General features: G+C 55.9%; 1 protein-coding gene across 2 annotated transcripts in view; it reads right to left on the bottom strand.

Moving 5' to 3' along the window:
• Positions 1 to 5754: 5754 nt before the first annotated feature.
• Positions 5755 to 21354, bottom strand: part of RAB11FIP4 (RAB11 family interacting protein 4) — a 74411-nt gene continuing 58811 nt past the window's right edge. For both annotated transcript variants that reach the window (XM_064582168.1, XM_045889438.3), the window contains 12 exons: positions 18028 to 18248; positions 16212 to 16406; positions 15531 to 15665; positions 15144 to 15179; positions 13832 to 13931; positions 13525 to 13628; positions 12292 to 12432; positions 10565 to 10646; positions 9942 to 10079; positions 9686 to 9844; positions 8442 to 8585; positions 5755 to 7316 (listed from right to left, as the gene is read on the bottom strand). In XM_064582168.1, the coding sequence (XP_064438238.1) occupies positions 7200 to 7316; positions 8442 to 8585; positions 9686 to 9844; positions 9942 to 10079; positions 10565 to 10646; positions 12292 to 12432; positions 13525 to 13628; positions 13832 to 13931; positions 15144 to 15179; positions 15531 to 15665; positions 16212 to 16406; positions 18028 to 18248 (1572 nt within the window). In that variant the 3' untranslated portion in view covers positions 5755 to 7199. The remainder of the gene's footprint in view (positions 7317 to 8441; positions 8586 to 9685; positions 9845 to 9941; positions 10080 to 10564; positions 10647 to 12291; positions 12433 to 13524; positions 13629 to 13831; positions 13932 to 15143; positions 15180 to 15530; positions 15666 to 16211; positions 16407 to 18027; positions 18249 to 21354) is intronic.

Raw genomic sequence — 21354 nt, 5'->3', positions numbered from 1 at the left:
GCTTGCTTTCACCTTTCTCCAGAATAGCAAATAGAGTTGAATTGCATCCCCCTAAAAAGATGTGGATGTCCTAAGCCCTGGTACCTGTGAATGTAGCCTTATTAGGAAATAGGGTGTTTACAGATACAAGCAAGTCAAGATGAATGAGGTCATCCTGGGTCAGGGTGGAGCCTAATCCAATGTCTGGTGTCCTTATAGCAACTGTGAAATTTGGACAGAGATACACAGAGGGAAGGTGGCTGTGTGAAGGCAGATGCTCAAGGGGGCTAACAGCTTCTGGAAAGGCCAGTGGTTGCTTCTGGATGGCTAGGTAGGGTGGGGAAGGCAGAACCAGTCTCAAAAAAAAAGTAGTGGCAAACTAAGGAGTCTAATTCCGAAACTGGGTCGCAAGGCAGGAGCTCAGGAATTGGAGACACCTGCTTGGCAGCAGAAAGGTCCTGGAAAGGGTTGAGAATAGGGTCGCCAGATAAAAGGCAAGATGCCCAGTTAAATGTGAATTTCAGATATGCAATGAATAATTTTTAAGTATTGGATGGAACATATTTAAGCTGAAAAATTATCTGAAATTCACACTTAATTGGGAATCCTGTATTTTTATTCACAGGATCTGGCAACTCAAGTCGGGAAGGAAAAGGGCACATTAGGAAGATGGAGGGAACAGAGATCCAGGACAACAAACTCCCAGTTTGGGGAAGGGACTTGCCCATGAGCTCAGGAGGCCACGTAAATTCACCGAGTAGGGAGCTGCCTGCCGCCCAGGCAGACCCACCACACAAGGGCCTGTGTGGGGACGTGGAGGGACCTGGTCCTGCTTGTCCTGAGGGTCTGGGCCAACAGGGAGAGCAGACTCCTCTCCAGGTGCTGGGCCGGGGCCACCTGTGAATCCCTTCCCCACACCTGGAATCCCATAGTAAAAGGAAGGGGCAGAGGGCAGAAAGCTGGGCATTTGGGCCACTCAACCTGGAGCTACGTCGATGCTCCTGGGCTTAGCAGGACTCGTGCTGTCAGGTTGGTCTGAAACCAAATTTGAGGGGAGGACTTGAGCCCGTGACCCAGGGGAGTCACAGTGGTGGACATGGAGGAAGATGTCCCTGGAGCCCCATTAGAGTGACCAGGGCAACCTGAAGACCCCCGGGAGGTCCTTGCTGGGAAAGGGGACTTGGTTGCGGCAAAGACAAGGTTTTTGAACATCATAGCCCTGGGGATGGACATGGTGGTGTTACAGGGGCTTTTGGGATCCACATCTCCTCTCCTAGGGACAGCGGGCCAAAACGAGGGTCTGTGGGGTGACCCCCTGCTCTGCCCTGCACCTGGAGGACAGCACCAGCCACCCTGGTATGCTGGGTGGGGCCTCTCTTCCTGAAGAAGACGGTCTGTCCCCAGGAGCCCTGGAACCAGGTCTCCCTCTTTCACCCTCCCTCCCCCAACCACAGAAACTCACCATCAAGTCAGGCAAGAAAAGCAAACTATTTATTTACACCTTGGTCTGTACATTAGAGTTCCTGAAGGAGCCTGCCTCTGAGAGCCTGCTCCTTTTTGGCTAGAAGCAGGTAGGGGGCGGAGAGCTCAAGGCCCTGGGACATAGCCTTGGGCCTCCCCCCTCCCCTTCCCCCGGAGCCTGGGGGTGGAGGTCTCAGCCCAGCCCTGAAGCTAAGCCTGCTTCCAGTTGGAGGCTCCTGGGGTGGGACTCAAGGAGAATCCCAGAGTCAAAGCCATCTAACAAACCCTAGGGCATGAGGCCATACGTGCAGCTTATCCAATCTGGGCCCCTGGGGTCCCAGCCAAGAAAGCGGTAAGGGCTGGGATGAAGGGAGCCGGCAGGCCGCGCGTGAGTCCTCAACAAGGCCAGTCTAGCCCGCAGCTGGGGAATTAATGGCACTCGGGTCTGAGCACCTTGGGCAAAGGAGGAAGAGCTCGGCAGTTGTTATGTTAATGACGGGCCGGGGCAGCCGCCAGAAGCCTCCTCTTTATGGCCACTTGGAGTCCAAGGCTGTTAGAGACACCAGACGGCAGTGGTCCTGAAGGCAGCCCAATGCCAAGCACTGGGAGTCCCCCACTGCTGGAGCTTCCCCTGGGACCAGGGGAGCTGCTGCAGACCCATGACGTCCCTGCCCAGGCCAGGGCCCGCCGTGAGGAAGGGGCGCCCAGCTTTCTACAAATATTGACACCAATGCAGGGGAAGAGGTTTGTGGGAGAAGGTGCTTTACAGTTACCCTTTTCTGGTGTGCAAGGCTTCTAAACTAGCTGCAGGCTGCACGGAGGGGCTAAGAGGGTCCGAGCCCTCCAAGCTGAAGACCACGGTAAAAAGAGTTCTGTACAAAGTTACCAAATCTGCCAGGCCGAGCGAACAGAGCGGAGCCTCTCCACGTGGGTCGGCGTGCGGGGAGACCTGGCCTGGGAGCACACCGGCTGTGGTGGGGGCACGCGGACACCAAGTGGGACGCTATGTACACATTTACAGGGCTCGGGAAGGACCAGGGGAACAAGAGGATGTAGAAAAGGGGCGGTGGGGACATGGAAAGTCCTGTACAGCAGCGACAGGGAAGAAAAAAGGCACAAGGACGACGACCCCAAACCATGCAGACAAAACACAGCCTGTGCAGCACAGCAAAGCAGAGGGACCCAGCAGGAGGCGCAGGCCCCCCCCCCGCCCCGGCAGCAGCACTCATGTCCTGCGTGGGCAGCCCTGGCATGCCATTTTCAGTCACCCTCCTGCTGGTGGCTCGGGGCAGACAGCCCTCCCCCTACAGTCTCAGGAAGCGAGAAGGAGCCTACAAGATCGGAGTGATGTAAGCATCACACTTCACCGGAGTCTATGCTTTTAGAAACCTTTCCAGAAGGCACCCCATTTTCTCAGGTAGGCAGCAGAGAATGTGGCAGAAGGGCCTTAGAGCTGTTCTGCCACACGGCTGGGCAGGCCCAGAAGGTCCCTAAGGTCAGTGAGTCAAGGGAAGGAACTTGCTTGAAGTCACCTGGGGATATGTGGCCCCTCAACAGGCAGGGGGGGACCAGCCTGAAGCATCGCCGTAGAGGGGCTGCCCAAGTCCCGAAGGAGGCATGACCGGGGAGGGGGCCAGCACTGAAGTCTTCAACCTAAAATCCTCCTTAGCGCTTTCATAGAGTTGCTATGGATCTGCCAGGCAAATGGTCATTTCCTTGGCATGGTGACCATCCCCAAACTTCCCTGCTTTTAGGTTTAAATTTGCTAATGCATTAAACACACATAGCCACAGAGCACAAAAAGTGGGCTTAATTCTTCCGTGAGCCACCAGGCCTCACTGGCCCCTGCAGGTTTCTGCCGGTTACGAAGTCCCTCCTTGGAACCAAAGCGCCTTCACAGTGCCCTCCTGACCACTATACCTGACGGGCTCAGGAACCAGACTTGCCAGCAGATGAGAGCCCGGAGCCTCCAGAACATGGGCTGGGATGCTGGTTTGACTACTAACAGTGGAAGAGCTGGGGTGACACTCCTCCACCCAGCCTGAAAACGGATCAGAGGCCAGTGTCCCCTCCTGCTCAGCTGTGTGAGTCGAAGACTATTTCTGGGGCTGCTTCAGGGGGGACAGCCCCTTCCGGACCCGTGACTCCAGAATGGGCCTGTGCGTGACCCCATGGGCACCAGGCGGAGACTTGCCCACTCAGGTTTGCTAACCCCCAGGCTGGAGAGAACAGCTTGGTACACCAGTTCCTGAAGGCATCTGGCCTCCCATCCCTGGGGTGAGGGATCTGCTCACTTCTCACCATCCATCAAAGCCACCGACACCCCCACTGTTAAGGTAGCACCTGGATTAACAAACCCGACAGCCATTTCCACCCGTTTTCTCCATCCCTGACTAGGAACCTTCTAGTCTCAACCTTGGGCCACACATCAGCATGGCCTGGGGAACTCTTTAAACATCTGGATGCCTGGGCCACACCCACACCAATTACACTGGAATCTTGGGGTGGGGCAGCGGTGTGGTTCAGCTCAGTCAGCAGAATTTCGAAAATCTCCCCGGGGTTATTCCGATGCACAGCCCAAGTCGAAAACCACTGTTTCGGGTCCAAGTGCCTTGGGAGGTTCTCGAGCTCTGTGTTTGTAATAAGTGAGAAATAAAGTCAAAATAAAGGCATTTCCCTCTGACAATTCTCAAAGAATGTACAAACTTAAAATAATTTGTCTAACTTGGCCAATTCAAAGTTTAAAATATACATTATTTTTTTTTACTAGAACTTTATAAAGCTCACTCACTGATTCTGCAAATTTTGTTGGCTTCCCGTTGAATGTAAGGATAGCCAAGTGCCGTGTAAAATGTGGGTCTGTTGTAGGACTCCCTCCGAGTGCCCCCGAAACACTGCTCAACTTTGGAAGAGTTACTACTAATCCCTACTAGGTGGAGTTGCCAGGTTTAGCAATAACAAAAAACAAAACGCACCTGGGCACCCAGTTAAGTTACAATCACCTGGGGGAGTTCTTTAAACATTCCAGTAGCTGGGCCACACCCCACGGCAACGAAATCGGATCCTCTGGGGATTCGGCCCAGGTATCAGAATTTTTAAAATCTCTCCGTTTGAGATGTGTCCCAAGTATTGCCTGGAACATAACTTCCACTAGTTGTGTTTTGTTTGCCTGAAAGGCACACCGCGCTGGTCCTCATGTGTACTACCTAAGCAGGTCCAGCACCCAGAGAGAAGAGGGGAACTCTCAATCAGACAACACACAAAGGAGGGGGAAGCCCAGGAAGGGGGCGGGGTCTGCCCCACTTGCTCCCAGAGTCAGTACCGCTCTGGAACCCTCGCTGGGGTCCACGGGGCTGGGACCCTGGCCGCATGTGCCTCCCGAAGGCTAGCTTTCACACATGGAAGAGCAGTTAAAAACACGACATGATCTTGAAAAGCCAACTAGAATGACAGCCTAGGTTTTTTTAAGACGATTTTGGCTGAAGAAGGTTGGATTGAACCTGAGGCCTGGGTGACATGGAGTTTAGTCTCCCTCTTCCAGAGACCTCCATGCACAGCACCAGATCCCTGGGGGCCTTTCAGACGAGGCCGCTCCTGTTGCGCCCCCTTCAGGAAGGGGGCAGAAACATTGCAAGTCCACCGCTGTCCACCCCTTTTCAACAAAGCAGAAATTCCCTTCCACATAGTGACTGTGTAACCCAGGCCTCTGGGGCCTTCTCTGGAATTCCGTATCAATGCAGCTAAAGAGCACAGAAAGTTTTACATACAAAATGCTCACTCCTAGGGCGAGTCCCCCACGGACCAGGATCTTGATCTGGCTGGCCTCCGAAGGACTCCTTCCAATGTAAAATCCAGACCAAAGCCAAGTCATGATACATTTTCTTTCCTTTAATTCGGGGCCACTGCCGCCTTTTAGCAAATTCTCAAGAGACCCACTCCTCCTGCCTTCTTTCTACTGCCGCTGCTGCTTCTCAGACCCCCGGAGGAGCCCAAGGACACCAGCATCCTAGGGGCTTGAGAGACTCTCAGAAGATGGACCCCTTGCCCTAGTCTTCCTGGGGTGGCCGACCCCAAAGTCCTGGATCGGACCAACGCAGCCCCATTATCTGCGGCATGAAACAAATCTCACACATGAACTTAAAGAGAAATCACACGATCCAACAACAGCAGAAGGTGACTGGCATGGAGTGAAGACCAGTCCTGGTCACAGCCCTGCCCTTGTGAACAGGGAACGTGCATCCCCAAGCCCCCAAGCCCCTCTTCACCCTCTACAGCCCTCTCTTCCCAGCAAACACCCCTCCAGCCCCTCCCCAACATGCCCAAACTTTCCTTTTTACACCAGAACTGAAGACAAGAAGAAACTGCAGGGGAAAAGATTAAGACCGTACATGTTCAAATATACTTGGATTAAGGAAACGAATCACAAGCCATGTACCACTGAGATAAACTGGAAGGCTCAAAGTACCCTATCTACTCCCAGCTGCCTAGAACAAAAGATCACATTAAAAGTCCAGAGTGTGCATTTCCACCACGTGCCACTGAGGATGGAAAACTAAGGTTTCCCTACAACGTCCCCAACTGTGTCTCTCACCGGCACACCGTGCCTGGCTGAGAGCAGAATGCAAGAGTGTTTCTAACAGTTGGAACCCGGGGCCCTCGACACCCAGCTGAGCTAAGCCCAGAGCTCAGAATCCCCAGGCCGTGTGGAGACTGGGAGCTGGGCAGCAAGGCCCACTCCTTGCCCGCCGATGCCATGGAAACAGTCCCTCCGTGTTTTTCTTCTCTTCTGGTAAAATGCAGCCAGAGGGAAGGAAACGAACAGGGGTGTGAGCATGCTCCTCCCTGAAAAGCAGGTCTTTGGATGCCCAATGCCAACACGTACTTTAGACACCCCTGGCCCCCAGCTCCCCCCGTCTCCTTCTTTTGAATCTCTTCATTGTACCCCCAAGTTAAATGCTGCTTATTTTTCATGGTCTTAAAAATAAAACAGAAAGAGGTAGGTAAGCAAGGATGGGGAAGTGTACAGAGAACTCTAAAATACCAAGAACTCTTAGAATGAAGGTCGCCCCACATTAGCTCCTCTGCAAGCCTGAGTCCTTTGGACACACAGTGCCCAAGGATAGCGGGGGGCTGCCAGCCGGGGAGGGGCTCTGGGAGGGCCCCTTCATCTTTTCAGAGCCTGAGCACCTAGGCTTCAAAGGTGGCCACAGAGGTTGGGGAGGATGCAGCTGTTGGGCATTTGAACTCCTGGAAAAGATCAGAAATTGGCTCCCACTCCCAGAGGGAACAGGGGTGGGGTGAAAGAGCCTGTCTCACTAGAGCGTGTTTTAATCCTTCTCCCCAGAGGTAGAATCATTTTTGTCTGGTGTCTGAAACACCACCTTCCAGTTCTTGTTATTACAGTAACTCCTGATCGCAGACCTTGCCCCTCCCACCTCCAGGACCATCTGCCCTTGCAAAGGGGCCACGGAGTGCGTGCACAGGGACGGTACAGAGGTCACCCAGGGCCACTGCCCCACACTCACGCCTTGCTGCGTGCATGGATTCCTCCACATACACACCAGTACACACGACATGGTGGCCAGAGATACATTTACAGTGTGTGTGTGCGTGTGTGTGTGTGCGCGGCGCGCGCGCGTGTGTGTGTGTGTGTGTGTGTGAGGCCCGGCTTGGGCCGCATCCTCAAGCGGGGTCTGCCCCTTGGTCCCAGGGCCCGGGGTCTGAGGGTCCCCAAGGCCGCTCTGCAGCCATCCTTTGTCTCAGTGTTTGATCTCAAGGATGGAGGGGTTGTGGTCCAGGATGGCAAGGATTATCTTGTCCATGTACTGCCTCAGCCGGAAGTTGATCTCCTCCTGCTCCTTCAGGGCTTCCATGAGCTGGAGGGAATGGGAGACATGGGTCAGAGGCCGGGCCCGGGCTCTGGTGCAGAGAGAGCCCAGATTCCCAGCTTGCGGTGAGCCGGTGCCCAACGAGCTAGGGGCTCAGGAGACCCCGGGCAAGGCAGACCTTGTCTCAGGAGACCCCCAGGCAAGGCAGGACTAACCTCGGCATTCGGATGCCAGAAGCAAGCTACAGCAGCTCTGGGAGGGCCCCTTCTCACACCTAAGGAGTGAGAGCCATGCACGTGCCCAGGCCCCGCCCCCCAGGGATTCGGATTCAGCTGGTCTGTGGAGGGACCCAAGTAGGAGCAATTACTTGGTATAGGCTGAGAACACTGGCCAAAGACATTTATGATCAAGAATGACATCCAAAGTCCTCGGGCCCTAAGACTCCTGAGGTTTCTAGCCGTTTCCTCTACCTGAAATGGCCCCCTCGCCACCCCAGCTCTGCCCCCAACCCCCCCCCCACCCCGTGCGGGTCCATTCCTGACATGTCCTTTAGGAGGAAATGCTGGCTCTGCCACCAGGCTGGAGCCCCTTGAGACGAGGGGTCAGCTCTTAGCTCTGTGTCCCAAGCACAGGATAAGGGATTCAGGGACTTCTTAATGATTGACGTTAATATATAACCAGGACATTTTGGAGGCCTGATTTTTTATAACCACACCCTGGTGGGGCAGAAAGAATGGACTTTGGTTCTGGAGACCTGGGTCCTTCGCTCCCCACAAGTTGGGTGATCTTGTGTCCTAGTTTCCCAATCTGTAACATGGAAGCGTCCAGAAAGCCTTCCAATTGTCAGAAGATATACTACAAGCAGGTGCTCAAGAAAGGCTAGGGTCCTCCCCCTCTTGGCTTGAGGGAGAGGAGTTCTAGCCTCTCCTGTGCTACCTGTTGATGGAAGCATGTTGATCAACTGGCATGTTTCTGTCTTTTCCCAAACCCATGCTTCTCCCAGTGCATGGAGGAATCAGAACTGACGTAACTCCACCTATAGCCAGAATCCCTCACGGCTCTGGTCTGCTTTTCCTGCTCGGGGTGGCCTGGGCTTCTCGTCACAGCACATGGGAATGGGACAGGACAGAGGAAGGGCCGAGGCTCCAAAGTGAGAACGAATGGGCATGTTACCTCATCGCGAGAGGCTGTGTCTATTTCTGCAGCCAGAGACTGGGCTTTGGTCTGGGTAGCAAAGAGGTTCTTTGCTTCATAGAGGCTGAGGCTCAAGATCTGTCCATTCAAGTCATCATTCTGATCCCGCAGCTTATGATTCTCCTGTGGAGTAGGACAAGGGCAACATCAGCTCCCAGAAATGTTCAGAACCCACCAGAACCCATTTCTTGGCATTCACGGTCTCCTGACTCCCACCAGTACCCTCCTCTCGTGTGTGTCATGGCCAGCTCAAGATGCCCATAGATGATGTGGCCTCTGCCAGGCTTAGGGGGGAGGTCTGGATGTTGGGAGGTCATGGGGTCCTGAGGAGGAGTTATAGGCCTGCTCAGGGGAACTAAGTTTCTAGATAGGGGCAGGGCTCCTGGGGGTGGGTGAGCCAGAAGAGGAGCTCCTGAGGCCCCACATGGGGACACGGCCCACTGGGTGGCTCCTTTTCCAACACCGGCCCTCCATGAAGAGTGATGCTCTGGGGTCTCTGGGCTGGCAGGCTGGATCTAGGCTCCTCCTGCAGCTAGGTTCAGGAATCCTGCTCCAGGACAACTCTTTCCAGGGGCATCTTTGCTCCCGAGTACAGGGGGCCCCACGGTGCCCTGCCCAGACCTCATGGACCAGCACCATGTGCTAGTGTTTGCCTCAAGTCTCCTAACTAACTGCTCACACCTGGGACTTTGGACGTCCCATCATGAATGCGGAAGGGCTGGGGTTTTAGGATTGCTGGGGGATGCTGGTGAAGCTGACTCAGGAGTGTAATTTATAGAGCAGTTTCCCCCGCCCCCAGGGTCAGGCTAGGCTGAGTGGGGGCTTCACTCACCAGCACTCCCTCGCTTGGTCTCTGCCCCTCCTGATCCAACCTCCCCCAACTGGTCTTCGACCATGGGGTTGTTCCTGGGAACCATTTAAAATGGAACCCTGGGCTCAGGGTCTGCTTCTGGGAGAACCCAACACAGCAAGGCACCAGTCTGCAACTGGGTAGAGTCTCATTCTCCATCCCATCATCAAGGACAGCAGAGTGGTGTCTATTTCCTTGTAGGGACTCCAAGGAAAGCCCCTGGGGTTTGCATCAGATGCAGCCTAGAGGGAAGCCGCCTCCCCGAGCAGTGAGGTGGGGCTGAGCAGCCCCGCCAGTCAGGGAAGGCGCTGTTACAGCTCTTGGCCCCTCCGAGGAGACCCATCCGGTGGGGAGGGAGGCTGCAAGGGCCCACCTGCTTGAGCCGCTTGACCTCATGCTCCAGCTCCACCTCGCGGGCCCTGGCACTGAACTCGCCCAGGCTAGAGGACAAGCTGCGACCCCTGCCTGGCCGCTCGCAGTCCAGCTTGTACATCTGCAGGTGCTCCAGCTCCTTCCGCAAGTCCTCGATGAGCTGCGTGGGCAGAGGTGGGTTGGTGGTGGGAGCGGGGCTGCGGGAGCAAGCCCTGGTGCCCACCCCCTTCCCCCGCTTCCCCCCGCACGAGACCCACCTCCTGCGTCGCCTCCCGTTCCCTTTGGAACTCTAGGCGGTTCTGCCGCAGCTTGTCCATCATGCGCTTGTACAGGTCTGTCTCATCCTTGAGCCGCAGGCTCGTGTCCTCCAGCCGGTCGGACATGCGCTGCCGCTCCTGAAGCGGGCAGTGGGGGGGACCCGGTCAGGGAGGAGCGTTCCCAGAGAGGCTCGCTACGCCCCGGGGACTCGGACAGGGCCCTGGGAGTCAGGGCTTAAAGAAACAGCCTGGTCCCTTAGGATTCTAGAAACACGGCTAAAAAATGTCAGGCCTCTGACGTCCTTCCCTGGTGCCGGATGAAACCTGAATCAGGTGCAGCCAAGCAGAAGTTAACCTCCTTCTCTCTTTTTTATTATTGTTTTCCCCCCATTATATAAGAAAATATATTCACTGCAAAAAAACAAAACAAAACAAAACAAAACCTCGGAAAATCAGAAATACAAAAAGACAAATTACTATTCATATTTTATTGCCTATTGTTGTTAGAGCAATTCTATTAGAATTCCAGAAACTAGCAACTGAAGGCCTTTGTGGCCCACATTGCCTCTCTGGGGATTGAGCTCAAGATCCGAGTCTGACAGACGCCCAGACCTGCCGCTCACCTCGTCCAGCTTCTCCGTCTGTGCCTTGAGCCGGGTCACTGTTGTTCTGAGCTCTGCATTTTCCTCTTCTAGTTGCTGTACCCTGGGGAAAGGAGAAAGACAAAAATGTCAGCAACGGAGATGATCTTACAATAGATCGACAACTTGCAGCGATCCTCTGCTGCCTGCAAGAGGGAAGGTACCAGAAAGCAACAGAGGTAGAGCAAGAGAACAAGAGAGTATGAATAGTTATTCCAGATGATAATACAGCTTTAAGCTTCCTGTCATCCAAGGCGAAAAGGTAAAGACACTGAATGACCATCCTTATGTTGTTGTTGTTGTTTTTTTAAAGATTTTATTGATTTTTTTAACAGAGAGAGAGACAGCGAGAGAGGGAACACAAGCAGGGAGAGTGGGAGATGGAGAAGCAGGCTTCCCAGTGAGCAGGGAGCCCGACGCGGGACTCTATCCCAGGACCCCGGGATCATGACCTGAGCCGAAGGCACACGCCTAACGACTGAGCCACCCAGGCGCCCCATCCTTATGTTTTTGATAAAAGGAAACATTCATTTGTGAGTAAGAACATAGGATTCTTTTTGCACGCGTCCTTAGGAGGGATGTTTTTCTGCTCAACAGAGAGAAAGTCGTCCTGTGGCCGGCTGTGGCCAGACTTTCCTGTTAGAACTCACAGAGAGCAATGACAATATTTGCTTGTCTTTCTCCCCCCAGCATCGCCCCCCCAGGCTCTTCGCTCAGCTCGCCCAGTGGCCCCCTCTGACACATCCACAGGCCCTGGTTCTGACGGTCCCAATCCTCTATGTTAGTGTTCACAGGGGGCCGTGCTAACGGGATTCCCCAAGGAGACACAGCCCAGGTCCCCAGGTCATGGTAACTGACCCGAGGCCAGGGAAGGTGGGCAACCAGTGGCACCAGAACAGTGCAGGGTCACCTCTGCCACTGATTCCTACCAAACATTCCCTCTCCTTCGCGCTTGTCACCTTGGGGCTCCCCAGGAGCACAGGGGCAGGTGTCCTCTCTGCCAGGGACCCCGGTGGTCTCCTGGGGGCCTCGCTGGCCTGGGTCATTAGAGAGGACCATAGCACCCTAACTCACCTGCCTTCATGGTCACTCTGGGGGGCAGGGAAGGAGGGATGACAGATGGGGAAATGGAGGCCCAGGAAAGGACACGGTAGGTCCAAAGTCATGGAGCTAAAGGGTGACCAACCCAGATTCCCAGGTCAATATTCCTCTCTCTGCCTGCCTCAGTTTCCAACAGCTATCGCTGAGGTTCAGAAGCCCGAAGGAAACCGGGCCCTGCTCTTCATTTACCTTGGCCCCTGGGGCCCAGGGTCAGTGCACCCAAGCGTTCAGGGTCAGGGAGAATCTGACAGCAGGGGGAGCTCCAAGCCCAGACATCAGACCCAGCCCAGGACTAGGGGCAAAACCATGTTTTTCCACCTGTTCTCTTGTTGACACATGTGTGTTGTTTCCAGTTGTACCTAGTATGAACAATGCTACTACGAAGGTTCTGTTATGTACTTCCTGGCAAACATGTCCAGGTGCTCAGGTATCAAGAGGAGAACTGTTAGAACAGGGGACTTTCCTTCAGGCTCCGTGTTCCAATCTACACAATGGGGATAGTGCCTGTCCCACAGGCCTGGATGAGGAGTGGAGGGTGCATCCGAGGGCAGAGGGCTCTGTGGAGAGGCCCTGTCTCGCGCGCTGGGCCATCCCTGGCCGAGGCCCACCTGGTATTGAGCAGCTCGATCTCCGTGTTCTTCTCTCTCTCCAGCTTGCTGTAGGCCTCACGGTGCCGCCGTGCCTCCTCCTCCAGGGCCTGCTCGGCCATGGTCTCCTGATCTTTCACCATCTCCTCCAGCTCGTGCACCCTGAGGAGAGGGGCGCATACTCCGGTCCAGGGTCGGCTCTCGTGGCCGCTGTCTTCCCACCTCAACCTTGGCTGCGACTCCGGGAGCCCCCGGCCCCAAGACCCTGGCTCAGTAACAGCCCTGCCGTGGAAAGTGGCAGCCTGTTTGCCAGGCCTGGGGGTCAGCAGCTTCACTGACATGCCTTTGGGACACCACAGCATGTAAGGGGAGGTGGACCGGCCAGGCTCACCACCCAGGGGAGCACCTGGCGGTTGGTCCAGAGGGGAGCAAGGCTGCACCGAGAAGGCGCATCCCCAGGCCAGGCACGGGGAAGGATAGCAGGCCTCACCCTGGCCGCATGGAGCAGCCCTCGGGCCTCCTCTTCTCTTTCTGCTCTCCTCCTTCCTGGCCACTGCCCTCTGACCAGCAATTCAGTGACTGGCCACCTTGATTCCAAAAATGAGTAAGTCCTTTGATAGTGGCCCTGAGCGTGCCAGACCCAGCAGCCTAGCTGGCAGAGCAGTCTAGCGCACATTTCACTGGCAGTAGTCCCTCCGGGAGGCTGACCTTCTGGGGTGTCCAAGAGAACCCATTTTTGGGCCCTGCAAGGTTGAGGACCAGACCCCGGCTGGGGATCAGTTTACCAAGTTTCATGCCATCCCGTGAGGACCACTACACTGTGCAAGCCCTACCTCGCTGCAATCATGGTCGGGAGCGGGGGCAGCGATGCCTGGACCCTTCCACAAGCAGCAGGTGCGAGCCCCTGACTCACACCAGTCTCTCCCTCTGCAGAGCCTGTCCCCAGATGGCGGGGGGAGGGGTCAGAGAAATAGGAAAGCGGATCCCAACTCCTGCCTTAGACCCACCCTGGGGCTGCAGACCTGGGAGTCAAGGTCAGGCTCCAACCCATTTCCGAGTCCCCAGAGATCAGTTCTGGGTGTCCTGCAGGGGTAGGCCCATGTAGCAAGGGGCTGATGCATCACAGCCTCTAGAGGGGAAGGACAAGACGTGCAGGTGACCTCCCCCAGCTTTTCTCAGGGGCCCTCACAACAGAGACCGCCATCCGTTCCTGAGTCAGCCGGGGCCCACCCAAGCCAGCCCCCTGGCCCCGACCTGTGCACCAGCTGCGTGTTCTCCTGCTTCAGCTTGCTCTTCAGGTCCCCATTGGTCAGGCTGTCATTCTCCAGTTCAGTCACCTTTTTTTCCAGGAAGCTCACCTGCAAGAGGGGAGCAGAAGTGGGGGTGGAGGAAACCTCTGAGTGCACAGGATGGAGAAGCAGAAACCGTGGGGCGGACGGCCAGCCCCCCAAGTGACTGCACGAAGGGTGGTGAGGGGGGGGTGTTATGTGCCCACGCTACCAGGGCCGCCTACCCCCACCTCCTGCAGCAAGGACAGGCTCTCCGGGCCCCCAGGCCCCACCTTCTCCGTGATGTCGTTGTCACAGGAGTCAATGCTGTCCCGGAACAGATCCTCAGTGCTGCCGTCACTGCTACTGAAGTTGCTGCTATGCATGAGCTGCCTGCGGCGGGGGGAGGGGGGGGCTGGAGCGAGCTGCAGAAGCAGCCCTCCGGGGGCTGGGGTCCAGAGCAGGCTATGGGCCGAGAGGGGGTACCCACTATGTTGGGGAGGGAGGCCAGAAACCCATCCAAGGAGGCGGTCCTCATCCAGTCAGGGGAGAAGAGTTGCCTGACCTGAACTCAGAGATCATCCAGCTCAGAGGCAGTTGGGCGTGACACCCCTCCAGAGCCCCTGGCGGATATGGCCAGTCCCTCACGGCTCTGCCCTGCTGCCTCACCTCCCTTTTCAGGCCAGTCTTCTAGCCAGCAACTAGCCAGTGACCGGAGTGGGCACGTGAGCCCCCAACCACCTCCCTCCAGCTGCGTAACTGCCCCGTGAGGGTAGACCGGCTCCACAGGGCTGGCAGACGGTCCTCCTGAGGCCTCCCCGCAAGACTCAATCCCCTGTAGCAAACCGGCTCCTGCTGTACCTCTGGGGACCCTGGGAGAGGGCAGAGGGAAGGAGGCCCACCCAGACCAGGCAGGGCATGAGCGGCCAGCGGTGGGGGGGTGGTCTGCAAACAGGAAACACTTGCCGGGGAACGCCTGCTGGAGGCAAAACCCAGCTACCGCTCTCCAGAGGCCCCCATTCCCCACTCCCTGCCAGGCAGCAGTCAGGGTCTCCGCCAACGAGCTCTCCTGTCCCAGCCTGGGTGCTTGCTGGCTGCTCCCGGAACCCTGGGCGTGGACCTGGGCCAGTCGGCCGGAGAACCTGGATCCTGAGATCCAGAGTGGGATCCTGGAAATCCCGGGAAGTGAGCTGCGCAGGATGTAACCTGGAGCCAAGTGACCAGCTCCAACGGGGCACCCTGCTGCCCAATCTCTGTGAGTGGGAAACCCAAGAGGTGCTGGTCCAGCTGTTGGCCCCAGAGTGCAGGGAGGGCCACCAAGGGCCGTGAGATGGGCCGGGTCCCTCGGGGCATCACCGCTGTGCCCACCTGAAGCTGACACAGCGAGAGGTTGGGGCGAGACCAACTGCACCACCGCCAGAAGGGGCAAGGTGTAGGGGTGGGAGGAGTGTGACCCTTCTTTTTCAGAAGCAGACCTCTTCTGGCCGCTTGGCCTGCACTTCTGGGATGCTTCATTCCCCTCTGTGTGTTCAGGGGGCCACCCTGGCAGTAGGAGCATAATTAAGGGAGACAGCATTCAACCCCTCCTCCCAAGGGAGGCCTTACCGTCCAAAGGCTGTGCTAGAGATCTTCCGGTTAGGGCTAGAGAGAGAGATTCAGAGATTGAGAGAGAGAGAGAAAGGACAGTCATTGAACAGAGGGGGCTCCAGGCTACTTCTAACTCTGCAAGACTCCAAAGTGCAGTATGGGGCTCTGTCCCACCCCCTGCAGGGAATTCACTAATCAGCTTGGTCCCGAGTAGAAGCACCCTGATTTTCCTGTCGCAGAAAAATGCAAGCTCCCCAGGATCAATCCTACTCTGACAGTGCTCTCACACTTGCCAAGACAGAGTGGGGCCACCTCGCCTGCGGCTTCCCCCGCTGGGTCCCCCCACCCCACCCCACCCCACCTAGCCCTGGCCTCCCATCCCTCTGCTGGGTCCTGGGGCCCCACCTGTTGGCCTTCAGGTTTTTCAGTCGGGCTTCCAAGTCATTCAGCAGGTTGATTTTCTTGCAACACTGAGAGCAGTAAACATCCAGCAATTCACTGTTGTAGGTGTGCCGCATTTTCCTAGGAGTCTGCCCCGCACTGATTCAGGAGAGAAAGAAATCACCTCCTGCTCTCCGATCTGCTGCCTCACCTCATCCTGCTGAGCTTACTTTACTGGATCCCGCAATACTGGGGACCCTTGTGTTCTGTGCGTTTAGGGGCAGAGGAAGTAGAAATATAGCAAAAGATCTCCCCTCCCTCAATACTCTCAGAGAAGCCAATGAACGGTACCCATTTCATAGATACGGCAACTGAGAGCTAAGCAATGACTAGGTGTGTGGGTCACCTAGAAGGTGTGTAGGTCACCTAGGACCTTTCAACACCAAGGTTCTACTAGGAAGCAAGACAACAAAGACCCCTGAGTCTGCAGCCTCCCAGGTGGGTTCATTCTGTTTCTTCCCTGAGATAGGAGGAGGGAGGAGGAATTCTAGACCCCCACCCGAGTGCAGAGGCAGCACCCCCAAACTCTGGGAGCAGAACCCATGTAGCTTAGGACTCCGCCCTCTGAACCCCCCTGGGACGAGGTTGGGTTGGTCTGGCCACTTCTCCTTATACCCCAAATGCCATTCCAGACCCCGGGGCCACCTGGAAGACACTGAAGATCCCAGGTCTGAGTAGACATTGGTCCTGGTCTCGTCTTCGGGGCAGGGGCTGCTGGGGGCACAGTCCACGTCGTCCCCCTCCCCATAGTCTTCAAACTGCTCCTCGTTGCTGATGAGCGAGGTGGTGGAGTGCGTGGAGAGGTCTGACGTGGTCATGGACGGAGTGTGGCCCAAGGACCTGGGCGTCAGAGAAGGTTGGCCGTTAACACAGCCCCGTCTGCAGCCCGTGCTGGGGAAACAGACCAGGCTTCCTGGAGGTCAGTCTGCGCCCCAGAGAGCAGAGGCCTGATCGAGTTTGTGCCTTCTGACCTGGTAAGTACACTTCGGCGACCTCATCCTAAGGGAACACATCTCACCACAGAAACGGTTTCTGCACAAGAGATGTCCAAGCCACTGCTTCCCTAGAGCACCAAAACACTGCTTACTGCCTAATAGCTTCCCTAAGTCACAATAAATTATAATTACTCATATAGCATATAAAATCATACATTCTACGTTGCTAATATTAGCACATTAAATGATTTACAGTTGCAAAATTATAATATGGATTAGGAAATTAAATTATCAAATTATGGATTATCTAATTGTTGAAAGGTTTGTAAACGATACTAGCAATAATATGGAAAGATCAGTAGGAATTAAAAGTTACATGTAAAAACTTAAGCCGGAGAAAGTAAAAGGTGTCTACAGAATAAGGAAAAGCAGGGCATGAAACTATTTCCATGGTCGCAGGGCTGGGGTCTGGGTGGTGGGATGAGGAGTAGCTCGGTTATTCCCCTCCATTCTCCCTTTCCTACCTTTTGCAAGTTCTGTTTAATTGGCTTGGACTCTAATAAGAAATGAGATTTTAAAATAAATAACCGTGAACTACCAGGTGAGGTGCTCCTCCCGGTTTACAGAGGGGACTTCTGGTCCAAAGAAGCCTCGCTGCAAAGAACGTGGGTCAGAGACCCTAGGCCTCTCTGGGATGACCCACCGTGTGGCCTGTGAGGGGCGTCAGGGGCTGGCTGAGCCCTGACCGCAACCTGAGAAGGAAGCACAGCTGGTCACCTGCCAAACAGACCTTCCCTTGAGTTGTTGTGAGGTCGTGTCTGCGTATCGTCTCTCATGAGGGATAGTTCTCTGACCTCCTAGGCCTCCACGCTCCACACTGGGCAACCCGACTCAGTGACGAGAAGCAGGGAACCGGTTAAGGCGGTAATTCTCCAACCGTGCCCTTGAGCCATCCTGGTCTCTATCTGAGAACCTCCACCCTGTTTTTTGTTTTTTTGAAACTCATTTCTCTGCCCTCAAGTTCCTTAGCGCCTTGGGTGGAATTCATTATACTCCTCAGCTCTTTCTCCTAGACATTTTACTAAAACTGCCCCCACCGCCCCACCCCGCTGGCTGCCTCCAGGTGATTGGTCCCAAAAAACAAGGTTAACGACCAAGTGGCAAATGGTTAGCCAAAAGGTCACCAGGTCTGTGGTCCCTGACCAGTTGTCCTTGGTGGCTGGTCATAGTACCCCTGATGGACTGCTCTCAGGACGCAAAATGGATGAACAACTCCAAAGACCCCCCCCGCCCCCCCGAGAACAGCCTGGCTCCCAGAGCCACTGGAGTCTGAGAAGCCCTGCACTGAGAAAATGTATATGAAATTGCCTTCTTCTTCTTCTTTTTTTTTGAAGGTCAGAAGTGATGAAGAATTGACAATTTCATATGGCTCGACTGATACTGGCACCCCTTCCCCTCCCCAAACCTCTGGGTTGGCCGTGGCCACCACTTTCTGATATGTGGAGCTCCAGGCAGCTTTAACTCACTTGTCCTCCGGCAGGAACAGGCCCCCAAGCCCTCCATCCTTCTCCTCGGCAACTGACCCCTCCAGACTCTGGGTGCTCTCCATGGGGCTGTCCATGTCTGACTCTGGGGGGCCCTCGGGTGGGGCCAGTGTCATAGCCTCCTCCTCGTCCTCAGGAAAGAAGCCGGGGACCCTGGGGAGGCGCTCGCCATCAGCAAAGGTCGGGCCTGACACCTCGCTGCCCTGGGAAAGACAGAGAGGGACAGAATGAGTGAGGCTGGCTCCCCGGGGCTCAGCACACCTCATCAGACTACAAGGACACCATCAGGGACAGGAACAGCAGACGGTGGGGGACAGGGAGGCCCAGACCCCAGGACCTTGAGAATAGGAATACCTGGCAGGTTATTTGTCTTGGACCTCTCCCAAAGGCTGCTTTGTGAGAGTCCAGTGAGGAGTCAGAACCCCCGGGGACAGCCATCCATGGAGAAGGGGCCGGCTACATTGCTCAGGGCACTTGGACAGCTCATCAGGGTCCCCATCACAGTCTGCACAAGCAGCTTTGTGACAGAGTTAAGGGCATAGCTGTAATGAATGGCCCCCAAGAACAGCGACCCCGACCTAGCAGATGGACGCAGCATGGAATCTGTCCCCCATGATTCCAGGCATGTCAACTGACCTCTGTGAACCACAGTTCTCTCCGCGGTAAATTGAGAATGACAATGGGATCTTATATAGGATCACTATGTCACTCGGGAGGACCTCAATGAATAAATTCTGGCCGCAAGACGTGGCGCGAGCCTGGGAGGGGCAGTCTGCCATGGCCCACCCCAGCCATGCTGGGGAGCGAGAACACTGGGTCCTTCGATTCTGAGCTTGGGGTTGGTCCCCAGTGCCCAGCACACGGCCCAGCCAAGGTCAGCAGCGCGAGACAAATACCTGCTGGAACCTTTTGCTAAAGTCATCTTGCATGTCAAGAGCTCTGGCTTTATTCGGAGTGTAGCCAGTCTGAGAGGCAGCTCTCCACAAACCACTTCTTAGGGCTGCCACCTCCAAGGACGCCCTGCTTCCACCTGCTCCCCTCTGAGACATCAAGCTACTCCCAAGGTTCTTGGGTGTGCTCCCCCACGAGGGCAGGCAGAACCCTCTGTGAGAGGCACTCCCCGCAGCCCCAGGACTGCGAGACGGGTAATAGAACAAAGGCTGGGCAGGGCCTCTAGGCACTCAGACAAGAACAGGATCAGGCACAGGCAAGGAAGGTGGTCAAAGACAGGCTTGGCTGGGCCCAGCGAGAAGGGCGCAGTCTCCCGCTGCTGGTGGGGGGCAGGCAGCCCTCCTGGCGGTCTCTCCCCACCAAGACTTCCTGGCCTAAGTATAGATGGCAAATAATGAGCCTGGCTCCTGCCTGTGCCCTGACTCGGGCTGAGCATCGCATGGACTAATAAAGTCGGCATCAGGCAGCCAGGGCCCCCTGACTGGGGAGGCCGAGGGGCTGTTTAATTAAAACCACCCCTAGTGTTCACACAGTCCTTTCCACCTTGATGTCACTCGTCCAATCCCACACAGCTCCCAGCCTCATCAGATCTTGGACCCTAAGTAAGGTCCCCTCATTGGCAAGCCCGAAGCTGCATCCTAGGAGAAACCGACATTTACTGAGCAGTCACCAAGGTCCGGAGACAGAACAAGAGAGTTAACACAGAATCTTCGGTGGGCTTATGACAACTCTTCAGAACAGGGCTTCTTAGCCCCAGTTCACGAACGAGGGTATTCAGGAACTCAGAGAGTAGCCTGCCAGAGCTCCAGAAGTCTTCCAGCCAGCAGGCAGACGGCCACCTACCTCTGGCCACCACCAGCTTGGTTCCATTTATCAGGGCTGCGACCCACACTTCATGCGTTTTTCCGTCTCATGGTGACAAGGAGAAGAGTGCCCATCCGAGGAGCACATTAATAAGTGTGGAGCCCGGGCACTCCAGCCCATGCTGCCCACCGCCCGCCGCGGCAGGGAGCACCTGCGTCAGTGCGCGCCCCGGGAAGAGAAGCCAGGCAGCGGGGAGATGGCCCACGGAGGGGAGGCGCCTGGGCTCTGTCCCTTTACCTGTGAGCTTTCTGCCTTCTCAGCCACGAGGGCGGGGGGAGGTTAGCGCTTGCGAGGAAGGCCTGCCTTGGGGCTCCCAGGAGTCCTTGGCCACTTCTGGTCTTCAGAGCCCCATAAGTTGGGTCTCCTTTCTCCCCTCGTGGGGGGGGGGACTTGCCTGGGGCCCCATGGGAGTTGGTGGCAGGGGAGGACTGGACTGTGAGCCACCAGCGCCTACACTCTCCTCAAAGCACGGTCAGCAGGGGTCCCGGGGAGGCCGCTGCCCACCACGCTCCCAGGGGGCAGGCAGGGCACCAAGTAGAGACCAGCAGCCATGCTCCTCGGGTGTCCGGCCTGGCCTACGGGTGGCTAATCCATGTTTGTCACAGTGGACACGGAGATGTAGAGGCCCCGTTTTTGCCGGGCACTCTGCCCAGAGACCCCCAACTCACCCTATGCGGGTGGGGACCACAGCCCCTCTCACCGGATGTCCCAGAGCAACACACCCACTCCCAACAGCTGGGCCAAGAGAAAAGAGTGGCCTGTCTCGGCCACAGCTGGGGCAGTAGCAGGGTCAGATGCCCCCACGGGGGTCACTCTCTCCCAACAAGACCACCACTTCCTCAGGCATAATTTTATCCCCTGACTGAGCAGAATCCACATCTGCCTGGCCCTTCACAGTTGACAGAGCACGCGGTGTGCATACATAGCCCCATCCGGCTCTGACAACAGCCCCAGGAGAGCCCCAGGACGAGTACAGGGCAGGGACAAAGGATTCCGAGTCTTCGTCTGACACATGGGGAAGATGAGGCTCAGAGTGGGCGGGGTCTGCCCTGGAACTTCCCTGCTACAGAAGCCAGGCTCTTGACATGCCAAGTCGGGGCCCCTCAGAGCCCCCTCGCCACACCCACACATACACACACACACACGCACACTGTCAACATACCAGCTTTTTCTCTTAAAATCAGCTGCCTCCCCACATTAACACGTTTTCATTTGACCCACTGTTGTTTGCCCAAGGCAAGTTAAAATTTTTAGGACTTCAAAACCATTTCTAGCAGTTTTCCTCTAAATTCAAACAATATAAAGACAGCTATAAGAAAAGTAACCAGATACCCTGGTTTGTCCAGACGGACAGTAGTGGTTTGGCATTTGTTCTGGACAAAAGTGGCTCTGTCACCCCTGCTCCTCCCTCGGGAATGTCCTGACCCTGCTCCCATTCCTCTGGGCCGTCTGGGGAAGGGCTTGGTGTAGCCCCGGGCCTGGGAAGGGTGCTGC

Source organism: Mirounga angustirostris, unplaced genomic scaffold (genome assembly GCF_029215605.1).
Source record: "Mirounga angustirostris isolate CCGP_5_RB_7025 unplaced genomic scaffold, mMirAng1.0.hap1 SCAF_17, whole genome shotgun sequence".
Lineage (NCBI taxonomy): Eukaryota > Metazoa > Chordata > Mammalia > Carnivora > Phocidae > Mirounga > Mirounga angustirostris.
The sequence above is the reverse complement of the archived record's forward strand: the minus strand, read 5'-3'. Positions and strand labels throughout refer to the sequence as shown.